The sequence below is a fragment of the Alexandromys fortis genome, unplaced genomic scaffold, assembly GCF_014885135.2.
Source record: "Alexandromys fortis isolate MF-2015 unplaced genomic scaffold, M_Fortis_MF-2015_v1.1 scaffold_72, whole genome shotgun sequence".
In the NCBI taxonomy this organism is placed as follows: Eukaryota; Metazoa; Chordata; class Mammalia; order Rodentia; family Cricetidae; genus Alexandromys; species Alexandromys fortis.
This window is the reverse complement of record NW_026067969.1, coordinates 8,825,094-8,840,435: the sequence shown is the minus strand read 5'-3', so window position 1 is coordinate 8,840,435 and position 15,342 is coordinate 8,825,094. Positions and strand designations below refer to the sequence as shown.

General features: G+C 47.3%; 1 protein-coding gene across 7 annotated transcripts in view; it reads left to right on the top strand.

Moving 5' to 3' along the window:
* The window catches only part of Garnl3 (GTPase activating Rap/RanGAP domain like 3), a 161,596-nt gene that overhangs the window by 114,742 nt on the left and 31,512 nt on the right, over positions 1-15,342 (top strand). For all 7 annotated transcript variants that reach the window (XM_050155232.1, XM_050155231.1, XM_050155230.1 and 4 more), the window contains 5 exons: positions 1,338-1,441; positions 4,953-5,061; positions 7,840-7,885; positions 8,591-8,697; positions 13,753-13,868. In XM_050155232.1, coding sequence (XP_050011189.1) covers positions 1,338-1,441; positions 4,953-5,061; positions 7,840-7,885; positions 8,591-8,697; positions 13,753-13,868 — 482 coding nt within the window. The remainder of the gene's footprint in view (positions 1-1,337; positions 1,442-4,952; positions 5,062-7,839; positions 7,886-8,590; positions 8,698-13,752; positions 13,869-15,342) is intronic.

The following is a 15,342-nucleotide window of genomic DNA, read 5'->3' as shown; positions in this document are numbered from 1 at the left end:
AGTGTATAGGAAGGCAACTGATTTTTTGGAGTTGATCTTGTATCCTGCCACATTACTAAAGGTGTTTATCAGCTGTAGGAGTTCTTTGGTAGAGTTTTTGGGGTCGCTTATATATACTATCATATCATCTGCAAATAACGAAAGCTTAACTTCTTCCTTTCCAATACGAATCCCTTGATCCCCTTATGTTGTCTTATTGCTAGAACTTCAAGCACTATATTGAAGAGGTATGGAGAGAGTGGACATCCTTGTCTTGTTCCAAAAAAAAAAAAAAAAAAAAACCAGGATCAGAGAAACTCCAGTTCTAGGAGATCTGATACCCTCTTTTGGACCCCATGGGCACTGTAAATTCTTGGCGCACAAATATACATGTAGGCAAAACACTCAAACACATAAAAATATGTAAATCAGCCGGGCTGCACGCCTTTAATCCCAGCACTCGGGAGACAGAGGCAGGCGGATCTCTTTGAGTTCGAGACCAACCTGGTCTACTGAGCTAGTTCCAGGACAGGCTCCAATGCTACAGAGAAACCCTGTCTCGAAAAACAAAACAACAACAACAAAAAAACATTAAAAATACGTAAATCTTTAAAACTAAGTGTTAGTCATTGATTTAATCCACCAAGTTTAGGGATAGCTTATACAGCAATAGATAACTGATATACTGGCTTTAAATCCACAGCCAGACTTTGAGAAAAGATCCAGTAGAGAGCAATTGAAGAAGACACTGGACATGGACCTTTGGACTCCCACACATATGCACACATATGAACACAAAGTAACATAGTTCTAAAAATTGAGTCACAAAAAGTGATAAAGCCTTAATTCTAGGGAGGGGCACGGGAGCAATACATCCAATGAAAACTCAGGTCCTAGTCCACCTAACTTCAGAGCCTATGCCTTTAATCAAGCACAGATCTTCAGAAACCTCAACTTGATTTTGTGGGCGTCACAGCCACATCAGCATGGGAGAATTGTACCCCTTACCCCACAGCCGCAGGAAAGGGGTGCTGCAGCCTGCTCTCCCTTACTAGCCAGACTTTTCCTGACTTCCTGTAATACAAGCTAGATAGGCAGCAGGGAGCTTAGAGAATGTGAGTGAGGTCTTTCCTCATGGGCAGGAGCCTCGAGGGAAGGGCAGAGTTGGCATTCAGGTGATCTACTCCTGCTCACCAGCACAGATGAACCCAAGTGGTCTTTGAGAATGTACTGTGCACTGCACCCTTCTTCTGTATGCCCACTGACTGTGTTCTTGTGTTTTACAGATAACACCATGGGGACTGTGCACTGCACGCCTTCTTCTGTATGCCCACTGACTGCGTTCTTTGGTTTTACAGATAACACCACAGGGAGCCACTCAGTCTATACTGTGTACCAAGGGCATGAGGTCATGTTTCACGTTTCCACCATGTTGCCGTATTCCAAAGAGAACAGACAGCAGGTACTTGTGACCACAGGGGCTTTGAAAACACAGCCGTCAGACAGTGACTGAGTGTGGGGTGACCATTGCAATGATTTATAAATTAGAGACTAGGTGTGTTACTGTGAGCCTGGCTTCAGTTACCAGGGCCAGTTCTGACACTTTTTATAATGTGTGTGTGAATGGCGAACAAGGCTTAGGAAGCATATTGTTACTGCCTCTATCATCTAAAGAAGGGTCAGAGATGCTAGTGAGCGTATGGTGTACACATACATGTACTTGTACATGTGTGACTGTGGTTTTAAAGACTTACTAGTCTATGTTGTGTTGCCATAACCAAATACTTGAGGACTGGGTACTTTATAAAGAAAAGAGGTTCGTTCTGCTCAGAGTCATGTAGCTTTGAGAACACTGATGCTTACTGGGCTTTAGTGAGATACTCATGGTGTTGTCATGTTGGTGCAGATGTAGAAGAAATTGCATGGCAAAGAAGAAGCATGAGAAATCCAGGCTAGGTTCCAGACAGACCCAAGTGAGCAAAAATGAACTCCCACGAGAAAAGCATTAACCCCTCCCAAGACCTCATCACCACCTACCAGGCCCCGCCTCTCAAAACACCACCACCACCACCCCATAGCAACACCATGCTGGGAGCCAGGCTTCTAGCACATGTAACTGGGAGACCTGCTCAAATCACAAGAAGCCTTACAGAGTATCCTGTGTGTAACATGCCTTCACAATGTGGCTTCGCTCAGCGTGCCTTTGGCCTTGTCAGAATGAGATTCTAGAGCATGAAATAAGTTCTATTTCATGAGCTGGCTAGTTTCTATCAACCCGGCACAAACTAGAGTCACTTGGGAGGAGGGAACCTCAATTCAGAAAATACTCTCACCAGAGTGGCCTGTGGTGCATTTTTTAAATTGATAATTGATGTGGGAAGGCCCAACCCATTGGGTGGTGCCATCCCTGGGCTGGTGGTCCTGGGTGCTATAAGGTGCTGTAGCCGTGAGGTGGTGGCACACTCCTTAAATCCCAGCACTCAGGAGACAGAGGTCAACCTAGTCTACAGAGAAAGTTCCAGGACAGTCGGGCAACACAGAGAAACCCTGTCTCAAGAAATAAAACAAGCAAACAACAAAAAAAAAAAAAAAAAAAAAAAAAACACAGACTGAGCAAGGCATGGGACAAGCCAGTAAGAAGCGCTCCTCCATGGCCTGTGCATCAGCTCCTGCCTGACTTCCTCAGATGGTGGAGTGTGGCTGCTGTAAGCCGAAATAAACCCTTTCCTCCCCGAGTTGATTTTGGTCGATTGTGTTTATCACATCAAGAGGAGTTCTAAGATAGATGGTTATGTGGTGTTAAAAGTGGCTTTCAGACTGATGTTGAAGTTAACCTTGAGTGTCCGCATGGACTGGCCATGCCGGGAATGTCCCCCAGAGTTCTCCTTACCCACCTAGAGGCTGGCCGCTTTTAGGAAAAAATTTCCAACTTATTGGAATTTAGATACAACAAAGATGTGGGCTGCTGGAGTTTGGTTTGTTTTAAATGTGTGTAAGTGTTTTGCCTGTTTGTATGTATGTACACCGTGTGTGTGTGTGTGTGTGTGTGTGTGCGCGCCTGAATATAAGTGTACCATGTGCATGCAGGAGTCCACAATGGAGCCCATGCCAGATCCAATGAACTGAAGTGACAGATGGCTGTGAGCTACTAGGAACTGAACTTCAAGAGCAGACAGTGTTTTTAACCTCTGAGCCATCTCTCCAGCCCAATATATGGTCTTTAGAAACTGGCATCTAGTGGTCTCCTTATTTTTAAGGGTTGTGTTATAGTGTATATGACTGATTCATTCCTTTTTGTTTGCTTTAATTTTTTTTTGATTATGTTTGCACACATAGTGCAGCACACATAGAGACCAAAAGAGAGCATCAGATCCCCTGGAGGTGGAAACGCAGGTTGTTATGAGCCACAGGCATTGGTGCTGGGAACGCAACCTCAGTTCTCTGCAGGAGCAGCATGCCCAGTTAGCCACTGAGGTCTCTCTTCATCCCTGTTGTTACTTTTGTTTTTAGAGACACCGTCACATGCAGCTCAGATTAACCTAGAACTCACTGTGTAACTGAAGCTGGCCTTGAACTCTTGATCTTCTTCCCTGCTTCTGGAGAGCGAGAGTGCTTCCTTACTTTTAAACTCTTGTGTGTGGGGGTGTTTTGCCTGTATGTGTCTGTGTACCACATGAGGTACCCTCAGAGGCAAGAAGAGGTTATCCAATTCCCTGTAACTGGAATTACAGTCTACTGTGTGCAGCCTAATATCAGTGCTGAGAATTGATCTCAGGTCCCCTGCAAAAGCAGTTATAGCACAATTAATAAAAACCCAGAGACAGATAATTGGGGTTCAACCTGAAGGTCAGAAAAGCAAAGCAGCCAGCCACTGGCTGTTACCTCTACCTCAGTCTGAAATGGTAACCCTGCCTCCAGGAATTTCAGAATGAGACTGTGATAGCTGTCTCCTCCTCTTATATTCCTCTCTAGTGCTGGGATTAAAGGCATGCACCACCACTGCCTTGTTTCTATGGCAAATTAGTGTGTATACTGGGATTGAAGGTGTGTGTCACCTTTGCCTGGTCTGTAAGGCTGACCAGAGCAGCTCTTTTACTCTCTGATCTTCAGGCAAGCTTTATTAAATACAAATGAAATATCACTACAATACATAAATGCACACATATCTACACAATATATACAAAGATGCACATATACACACACATACACACTGGTTCAATTGGTAGCGCAAGCAGTACCCTTAATCACTGAGTCATTCCTCCAGGCTGGTCAGTCTATGCTCCAGGAGTTTATGGTATGGAATAGAGGCTTGACAGGGACGTTGGCAGAGCCTCCCTTCCCCACAGCATGGAGTCTAAAGGCTTCCCAAGGCCTCTCAGTGGTTCCTCATCAACACTTCTCCACTGGCTCAGGCCTCCCAAAAGCATAGGTTCTGAGAGGAATGCGAGAAAGCTGATTACCCTTTTGTTTACTTATTTGTGACTGACTAATTTAATCTGTTTGTATGTGTGTATGTATGTATGCATGTTTGTCTACATGAGATCAAATTCTGTAGAGACGTTTTGTCACCAAGTATGAATGTGCAAATTACTAAGGTGAGCTGGTAGTGTAGATCAGTGGCAGGGCACACAATAGCCTGCTTGAAGCCCCGGTATACGTGTGTGCTCTCCCAGACACTGTCATGTAGGCTTCCTGTGCTCTTGTTTGGACCTCAAATACAGCTCTGGGGATGAGGAAGCCTGTTAAACATGATAGAAGCAGTAATGTTTGTTGGGAATGGAGGTCCTGAGGCTGGCAAGGGGGCATTAGCTGAGGGTGGCCAGAGGAAATGAAGAAGCCTCACTGGGAGAGTCACCCAGACAGTTTGTCAGGGCATAGCGGGGTGGGGCTGTGGCGGCTTGCTGCAGTGCGCTTTACCTGAGTGTGCCCTGGGGGAGCAGCTCTTCTCACCCCGTCATTTATGCTCCTGACAGGTGGAAAGGAAACGCCACATCGGAAACGATATCGTCACCATCGTGTTCCAGGAAGGAGAGGAATCTTCTCCCGCCTTTAAGCCTTCAATGATCCGCTCCCATTTTACACGTATCCTGGGCCTGCATAAGTGCTCCAGCTCAGCAGCCTCACCAGACCTTGGTGACAGACGCGTCCGGGGTGGCCAGCCTGACGCATTGTTGGGGAATTTTTGCCTAAGCACTGCAGTCCTTCTCCAAACTCTTCCCCACCTCTGCAGTGGTGGGGAGTAATTCTCGGTCCTACCCTGACTTTCTCAGGGTTGTCACACATATGACCTTGGTCATGCCCTGCTTGCATAAGCATTGGGAAACGGTTATATATTTGAGCAAAGGCAGCTTACCAGCAGCTTCACCACTGAGGCTAGGACTCTGTATCCCAGCCACTGTTAACTGCCTCCAGCTCTTCAGGGAAGAGGTAGGGCCTCATGAATCCCTCCCTGTCCACAGTAGAATGGTCATGGCCTAGTCTTGGGCAGGTAGCCACTATGGCTATGTTCCTGAGCCCATCAGCCATGCCATGGGCAGAAGAATATTCCACAGCTAACCCTCAGGGAGTCTAGAACTTAGCCTCCCTGCCTCCGACCTCTAAGTGCTAAGACCACAAACACATGCCACCACACCCAGCTTTAACTTCCAAAATGTCTTCCCTTTTCTCAGAAAGTCTCTGAAATGATGGGAGCATCCCCTTATCCACTGGTCATGAATGAATCTGAGAATAAGTAGTGGATCCTCCGGGCAGTTGACCTCAAGTACAAAAGTCCCCCACACTTAAGGCCTGGGCAGGAGGGTATACATAGCAAAATCTAGTCTCAAATATGAAAAAAATATCTGGGCATGCTGCTCATACCCATAATAATAGCACTCAAGAGGCTGAGGCAGAAGGGTCACCATGAAAAATTATTCTAATGCTGGGTGGTGGCGCACACCTTTAATCCCAGCAGTTAGGAGGCAGAGGTAGGTGGATCTCTGTGAGTTCCAGGCCAGCCTGGTCTACAGAGCGAGTTCCAAGAGAGGCTCCAAAGCTACACACAAAAACCCTGTCTCAAAAAGAGAGAGAGAGAGAGAGAGAGAGAGAGAGAGAGAGAGAGAATTTACTCTAAGCTCTGATGGTAGCTGCTAAACTGAAGGATGAGACATGGTTGAATTCATGATGTTATTCACTTTACCTAGTCCTGCTCAGCTCAGACTGTCTGTAAATGGAGGGATGACCTCAGTGCTCAGCCAGACAACCCCAGGGCATGATGGGAAGGGGTGACCTCAGCAAAACTCAGCCAGGCAACCCCAGGGCATGATGGGAAGGGGTGACCTCACCAGTGCTCAGCCAGGCAGCCCCAGGGCATGATGGGAAGTGGTGACCTCACCAGTGCTCAGCCAGGCAGCCCCAGGGCATGATGGGGAGGGGTGACCTCACCAGTGCTCAGCCAGGAGCCCCAGGGCATGATGGGGAGGGGTGACCTCACCAGTGCTCAGCCAGGAAGCCCCAGGGCATGATGGGGGAGTGACCTCAGTGCTCAGCCAGGCAACCCCAGGGCATGTGTTTCTCATCCTGGTCTGCCAGCAGACTTTAGCCATTGTTCACTTGCCATGCTCACAGACCATGAGAGCAGAACTCAAAGGTGGTGACTCGGTAGGTTAGCCACAGTAAGTAAAGAACATGCAGTAGCATTTTCAGAATGAAGCCTGACCTCACCACACCTCTACCCGGAAACAGGGTCCTGTGCCTCCTATGTCTGTGGGTGACGCTGCTCCCTATATTCTGACCGTCTCCTGAAACTGGACTTGCAAGGAAATGTTTAAAAGTAGAAATGGCTAGATTTCTTCCCCAGGGTAGGAGATGACAAGTAGGTGGAAGCCAGCCCATGTGAGTGTCTTTGCTCACCCTGCTTACGCCCTGGTGCCCCCATTCATTGTCTGGCACTAACAGTTCCCGGTTTTATGGTGATTTTTCTTGCCTGACAGAAAAGTTCTCTGAGTGGAGCAGGGAAGACGGGGATTTGTGGTGTCAGAGATTCTCCACACTGGACTTGACACATGGGATTCTAAAAAGAACCAAAAGAGAGTTAATATGAGTTCATCTCACGGAGCGCAGGAGTGAGTACCCGAGGCTGCTGGCTTCAGCCCTAAATAGCAGCAGGGCTGGCCATGAGAAAGGAGGGCAGGGCAGGCAAAAAACTGCTCCGTGCAGGTGGTTGTGCTGTTTGAGTTTGTTTTTGTTTTTTTTTTAAGAGTTATATTGAGATGGAAGTCCCATAACATTTATCCTTTTTTCTTAAGTGCTGGATGGAACCCAGGCCTCCCACGTGTTAGGCAAATGCTTTGCCACTGATCCACACCTGAGCAGTTGAGCTATTCTGAACACTTCGGGCTCCAGCCCAAGCAGAGTCGACTCTGCTTTGAAGCTGCTACCAGCTGCCTTGGCTTGTTCTCTGGTGCTGTTTTGTCTACCACAGCAGGAGGAGAGGGAAGGTGTGCGGTAGAAACACTGCGATTGTTTTCCCATCTCAGAATGTGTGGATGAAATCCATGAGTCATGCATGGCAGGATCCTTTCGGGTTCCAGGCAACGGAACTGCTCCTTTGGTTCTGCTGGCTGCTGCCTTGGGGGAGTCATCTAACCCTTTCCCAGCAGGAGAGCACACAGAAGCTAACCCGAGACACGGGGCTCTGATGTGTCTTCTCCGAGGCTGTCTGTCCTAAAAAGGTGGCTTTCTGTCCCAACCTAAGAGCAGAAGGTGCCTAGTCACAGAAAGGCCCGCTCAAGAACTCTTCTACAGCAAGGATTTTCAGGGCCCAAGCTGTCAGGTGTGAGCATCAAGGATACTGATGAATTGCCTTGACTATCCCCACAGATATTTTTGCCTTAGTGAGGTATGACCAGCAAAATGACAATTACAGGTAGGTGATGACCTCGTCTCTGTTGTTCTTATCCTGACATTTGCTTCACCAGTTGGCAGTGGCGCTCAGAGAATCTTTATGCGCCTTCCTCTGGATGGCTTATTAGACATGTCCTCACCTTCTAGATATCCTGCAAAGCCACCTCTCTTCAGGAAAAGTTTCACTCCATACAGTAGTGCTGTGTCCAGCGGCCCAGGGGTCAGGGTTAGTTTGGGGGTTTGTAAGGAAGTCATTCTGTCTGACCCTGGCCGACGTGCCCTTCTTCTAGACTACACCTTGCCCACATGTCCGTACATTTCTCCGCTCCGCACTAATCTGTTAGAAGGATGTCATGAAAGGAATGCCGATTTCCACCAGTTAGGGAAGATGGCTTGAACCTCAGCTCAGTCTTTTACTGACTTCAAAGATTTGTGGAAAGTATTCATCCCCCTGGAACCATGAACCCAGTGTAGAAGGAGTACAAATACCTCTAGCATGTTGAGCAAGCCTTAAAGACCAGACTTCCTGCCTAGTGTGCATGGTTGTTCAGGGCACCATTAATCCACCTTAGGCTAGTGGATTAACCCTAAAGACTGGGTCTCTCTCCCCTGGAAGGGGATGCTCAGAGGTGCCATAGTACATAAATCTCTGGACACATTGACTCGCAAAAATATTGGTGATCTTTGAAGAAGAGAGCCAACTAATTCTGGAATGTTCTCTACATAGGCTGAAAATATTTTCAGAAGAAAGTGTGCCACTTTTTGGCCCACCCTTGCCATCCCCACCGGTGTTTACAGACCACCAGGAATTCAGGGACTTTTTGCTTGTGAAATGTAAGTTGTCATTTTGAAATGCTCCTGTCACTTGTTTACATGAACAATGATGTGTCTCCTCATACTCTCCCAGACACTGTGTAAGAACGTGTCACCGTTAGATAGTCCATACCTGTTCGTCCATTGCCCAGGTTTAGTGTCTGGCAGTATTAGCTAGGTTTTCTACTGGGTCCTAATCTACACTTTCTGTCCCTGTGCCTGCTTTGCTGTCTGCCTTCACCACTCACAGTGCCTGGGGGCCTCAGACTGCCCTTGCTGCCCCGGGTTCTGATGCTACCATTCTGAGTCTCAGTCGTTACTTATCTGTCTTTATCTGAGCAGAGTGGGGAAATGGTGATGATCCACCCTTCGCGACAAGGAGAGTCTGTATGTGCAGGGATGTGGCGTGTGTGGGTATGAACAGTGTGCAGGGGTGTGGGGGTGTGAACAGAGTGTGCAGGGGTGTGGAGTGTGAACAGAGTGTACAGAGGTGTGGGGTGTGGGCAGAGTACACAGAACCTTCCCGCCCCAGCCTCACTAGCTGGTGAACTAGTGCACGTGAATCCTAGCTTCGTGATGATTCCCAAGGCCTGACTCTGAGCTCCCATGTTCACGTGACAGAATCTGGCCACACCTCCTCAGAGCATCCTTGGGTGTTGTGTCTAGAAAGCCCGTCAGGACCTCCTGGTCAGAACCAGGACTCTGGTCTCCATCCACTGCAGTCTCTTCCTAAAGGCCCAGACTGTCAACCCTGGAGCCTAGGAGTGTCACCTGCTCTGTCACCTCCTCTGTGCCCTCTCCTGCCAGCACACTAGAGGCTGCAGCTGCCCCTCTGGCATCCACCCGTCCCCCACACCCACGCACACAGTGCCTAATTCTGTCGCTGTTGCTGTGTAGTTTGAGAGCATTTGGGAAAGCTCCTGTCCGCTCATTGAGTCCATCTTGGTCACCTGACTCCACGGTGGCATTGACGGAGGCCAGAACCTCACAGTATCCCACATCTATACCTGATACTCAGCTTCTAGTCTTAAGTCTCCTTCAGAGTTGGCCAAAACTAGTGCCACGGGCCAGGCAAGAGCTGGATGACATATTGTCCTTCCTTTGTTTCTTTTTTAAAGATTTATTTCATTTTATGTGTATATGTATATTGCACCACATGCAATGCAGGTGCTGTGACCACGGAGGCCAGAATAGGGGACACTGGACTTTTCCCTTGGACCCGGAGTTATGAGCTGCCCAATATGGGTGCTGGGAATAAAGCCAAGGTCCTCTAGTACAATAGGAAGTTCTGCAGTTTTGGCTTTTGGTTTTGGTTTTTTGAGACAAGGTCTCCTTATGTAGCCCTGGGTAGCTTTGAATTCACTATGTGAACCAGGTTGGCCTGAACTCACCAGAGATCTGCCTGTTTCTGCCACGTCAGTGCTGGGATTAAAGGCCTGTGCCACTAGCAGCAAGTGCTTCTTAAGTCCTGAGCCATCTCTCCAGCCCCCACCTTTGTCTTCTTATCTACCTAGTCTCCTCCATAACCCTACACGTGAGTCCTCCATCAGCAGCCACACAAGGTTCCCAGGCCATATCTGTCATGTCAGTACACTTGAAGGGATGGACATCATGTAACTCCAGTTACCAAATGCATCCCACTCACAGGCAAGCTGGTTTCAAGCTCTTCCCACCAAAATCCCAGCAGCCCCTCCCAGGGCCTCCACATGCTTCACAACCGTCTCCTGGTGGGAATAGTCCTTAAAGACGTGTAGCTGGGTACTCTCCACACTGTTAGCTTTGGCCCATGGCAGGGTCATGGGGAAATGCTCTGCCCCCGTTAGAAGCAGCAGCAGATTGCAAACCACTTGGCAGAGGTGATGATTCTGTACCTTCCATGTCCATGGGCCAGTTCAGTGACTGGGACACGGGTCACATATTCGTGTGTGGAGGGGCAGGGGCAGAGGGTAAGAGACAACAGTGAGGAACCCTGGGACTGTGGTGGACTGGAGAGAGTGCACCAGGCTCCAGCCAGGTGGTGCTCTCCAGCCGATGAAGTAGTGTTGCCAGATAGGCTGCATTTTCAGATCATCCAGACTTGAGAAATTCTAGTGGTTCAAGCCCAGAGTGTTAGATAGGAAGCATCAAACAAACAGACAAACAGACAGTTGCTGCAGCTCGAAGGAAGGAAGGAGCCAGGCAGAGTAGACGAGTGTTCTGTAGGACGCTGGTAGCATAGCAAGAGCCCAGAGCCTGTGGTGCTTTAGCCTCAGATGTTCAGGGAACAACACTGGGGCCCATACATCAGAATCAAGTAGAAAAATTAGGCCAACAGAGCGAGTTCCAGGCCAGACTGGTTTACAGAGCGAGATCAGTACAGCAAGTGCAATGTAGAGAAACCCTGTCTCCAAAAAAAAAAAAAAAAAAATACAACAGAAAAGCTTGCCCTCAGCCCTTTGATATTCCTCCATTGACAATTCTCTGTTTAGATCTGTACCCATTATTTTAATTGGATTATTTGGTTTGTTGATGTCTAGTTTCTTAAGTTCTTTATATATTTTGGAAATCAGCCCCCTGTCAGATGTGATGTTGGTGTTTTCCCATTCTGTAGGCTGTCATTTTGTCCTTTTGATGATATCCTTTGCCTTATAGAAGCTTTCCAGTTTCACGAGGTTCCATTTATTAACTGTTGATCTCCGTGCCTTTGCTACTGGTGTTCTGTTTGAGAAGTTGTCTCCTATGCCAAAGCTTTCAAGGCTGTTCCCTACTTTCTCTTCTATCAGGCCCAGTGTATCTGGTTTTATTTTGAGGTCTTTGATCCACTTGGACTTGAGTTTTTTGTAGGGTGATAGAAATGGATCTATTTGCATTCCTCTACATGTTGACATCCAGTTAAACCAACACCATTTGTTGAAGATGCTTTCTTTTTTCCATTGTATATTTCTGGCTTTTTTTTATCAAAAATTAGGTGCCCATAAATATCAGTGCCCGGGGGCTGGAGAGATGGCTCAGAGTTTAAGAGCATTGCCTGCTCTTCCAAAGGTCCTGAGTTCAATTCCCAGCAACCACAAGGTGGCTCACAACCATCTGTAATGGGGTCTGGTGCCCTCTTCTGGCCTGCAGGCATACACACAGACAGAATATTGTATACATAATAAATAAATATTTAAATAAATAAATATCAGTGCCCAGCAACTGATGGAAACAGACACAGAAACCCACAGCCAAACAATAGGCAAACCTCGGAGAATCCTATGGAAGAGAGGGAGGAAAGATTAGGGGAGCTAGAGGGGCCAAGGGCACACACACACAATCAACTAGGCTGATAGGAACCACCAGCCAGAGAGCTTGCATGTGACTGACCTAAGCCCTCTGCACATATGTTACAGTTGTGTAACTTCTGTGGGACTCCTAACAGGGAGCAGGAGCTTTCTCTGACTCTTGCCTGCTTTGGGACCACTTTACTCCTCCTAGGTTGCCTCGTCCACTCTTAATAGGCAGTGCCTAGTCTTACTACAACTTTGGTATGCCATGGCTAGCTGATATAAAGGTCTGCCCTTTTCTGAAGAGAAAGTAGGAGGAATGGATGGGGGTGGGAAGAGGGAAGTTGGGAAAACAATTAATTAGTTAATAAAAAACAAAAATATGTAATTTTCTAAGGTACTAATTGGGAAAATCCTCAAGAAAGCAAAAGAGAACATCCTGATTGTACATTTCAAAAACTCCTAAGGGATGCCTTATAGTAACAAGCCCAGGGTGGCCCCAGCCCATAAGAAGTGTCTAGGGAATCCCTTGTCCCCAGCAAGTTCTGTTTTCAGTCCATGAACAGGCCTTCCCATTGACCCTCTGGATGAGAAAACTGAGCGAGAATACTTACTCTACTCAATGTGCCTAGCACTGTACTGGGTGTGTGTGGTGGTACTTAAATGACAGCAGCCATCTATAATAATAGGATCATGCTTAAGACTGCACATCAGTCACAGACTGGGTTACACACCCATTACTTCAGGCTAAACCTCTTGGACACACCTGTCTGAGTTCTGGTGGGTAACCGCACACTCTACCTTGTTGGATCATAGCGTCTGTAGTCCATGAAATGCTTAACTGTTTCCAGAAGAAACATTCAATCAGCTAAGAACCCAAGTCCTGTGCTAAAGCAGCTCTTTCTTTTCAACAAGCTGTAGCAAAAACACACACACATACACACACACACATACACACACACACACACACACACACACACACACAATTGGTCCCAGTGAACCACTGAATGACACCCTAGCTAAAGATGTCTTTAAGATTAGATCTGCGCTCTGCTCTGGACGCTTACTATCCAACAAGAAAGGGAAGATAAATATGCCTACAGGTTATATAAATCCATACTTTGGGATTTAAATTTGAAGCATTCTCCCATGAAGTGAAGGTTAGATCAATGGTAATGCCCGTTTATTTAACCATTTTTCATCATTGTGGTAAAATACCTGAGAAAAACTATTAAAAGGCCAGACAGCAGTGACACAGGCTCTCAGGAGGCAGAAGCAGGTGGATCTCAAGGCCAGCCTGGCCTACAGAGCAAGTTCCAGGACAGCCAGGGACACACAGAGAAATATTGTTTTGGCGGGGGGGGGGGGGAGAAAAAAAGGCATGTTTTAGATAATGCTTTTGGAGCCTTCTCTCAACCATCATGGTGGCAACAAAACACGATGGAGGGACCCTGCTCACCTCACAGTAGCCAGGAAGCAGAGAGAACAAGAGAAAGGATGAGGGGACAAGAGCCATCTTTCAAAGGCACTATGACCTGCTTCTTCAAGTAGACCTCACTTACATATGCCTCCACCACCCACCAATAAACAAAGTGTTAACCCACCAGTAGGTTGGCCACTGATAAAATCAGAGCCTTCCTGATCCAAGATAACTGCCAGTGATTGGATCCACCAGTGATTGGGGCCATGCCCTTGACATTTTGGGAGACACACCATTTCCCAGTTCTAATGCTAGCATTATAGTGACAGGTGGCATTCACCGTGCAACTTCACTTGCAGAGAGCACTTGTCACTAGCTAGTAATGACTGCAATGCCCTTTTCCCTTTGTTTCAGTGATTAATGGTGAGAAAGCCACTTTGGAAACCCCAACCTTTGCCCAGAAACGCCGGCGTACTCTGGACATGTTGATTCGCTCCTTACACCAGGATTTGATGCCAGATTTGCATAAGGTACCTGTGTTTCCTTTCTCCCGTGGGGCTTCTGGAGAGCGCAGATCTAGCCTGAGCTCCCACAGGGCTTGCTGCCTGATAACCTGATGCCACACAGCTAACATTCTCCATGACAAGGAGGGTCATTGAGTGTCTTTGTGCAAAGATATGGTCCTTACGAAGCTGTGGCCTAAGGTATAGGTGGGCACAGAGTATAAGTCAGCACCAGAACCACACTGCTGCTGTCTAGTGGTGCTGTCCTTGGTACTAGAGACACAGCTGATGAACTGGCAAAAATGCTGGAGAGAGAGGAAAGACCAAGCGCTTTCTTGGGTTTTCTGGTGGTTTTCTGTCTGTCTCTATGATCAGATACTGAAGCAGTGTCTCCATTGAGGGACACCTACTCTGTGCTGGATACTTTGTAGGCCCAGGGCATTGTCTACACTGATGAGACTCCACCCTTTCCTGTCACCTCAGCAGTACACAGGCTCTTAGGAGATCTCCAGCCTGAGTATGAGATCAGCAAGAGAGTAAAATCATTATTTAAAAACCATTTCCATGAGGCCAGTGGGATGGCTCAGCAAGTAAAGCCCTGGACTCCAAGCCTGACAGCCTGAGTCAGCTTCCAGGACCCACACGGCAAAAAGAGCCAACCCCACAAGTTGTCCTCCAACCTCCACATATATGTATGGCATGTATTCACACACGTTTGTTTGTTTGTTTGTTTTTGTTTTTTTAAAGATTTATTTATTTATTATGTATACAACATTCCTTCCATGTATGTTTGCATGCCAGAAGAGGGCATCAGATCTCATTATAGATGGCTGTGAGCCACCATGTGGTTGCTGGGAATTGAACTCAGGACCTCTGGAAGAGCAGTCAGTGCTCTTAACCTCTGAGCCATCTCTCCAGCCCTATTTTTGGTTTTTTGAGACAGGGTTTCTCTGTAGCTTTGAAGCCTGTCCTGGAACTAGCTCTTGTCTACCAGACTGGCCTCGAACTCACAGAGATCTGCCTGCCTCTGCCTCTGTTAAAGGTGTGAGCCACCACCTGGCTTTAATTTAATTTTTTAATTTCCCTACCTAATAAGGAAGCACAGAACAAGTTAAAAATCATCTTAAAATTTTGTCATTCATTCCAGAACTTCAATAAAAGTAATTAATCTCTGGTGGTGTATGTAAATGAGAGCTGTCTGCTATCACTCACCCAGGGGGACAGGCTGTCAAAATGAAGGAGAACATACTGGTCCCTTCTCTCTGCACATGGCACCTCCTTTTCTAGCAGCGCTTGACTTCTGTCTGGCTGGTAGTATGGCAGGTCTCAGGAAATGGGCAGGCTAACCCCAGGACCTGACAGAGCAAATACTCACAGGTCAGGGAAGGCTTCAGAGAGACCCGCATAGTGAGTAATCATGTCCCTTGGGCCTCAGCCCAGGTACTGTTACCTCTAGATGAAGTCATCTCCCTTCTACAGCTCCCCTTTCTACCAGTGACCA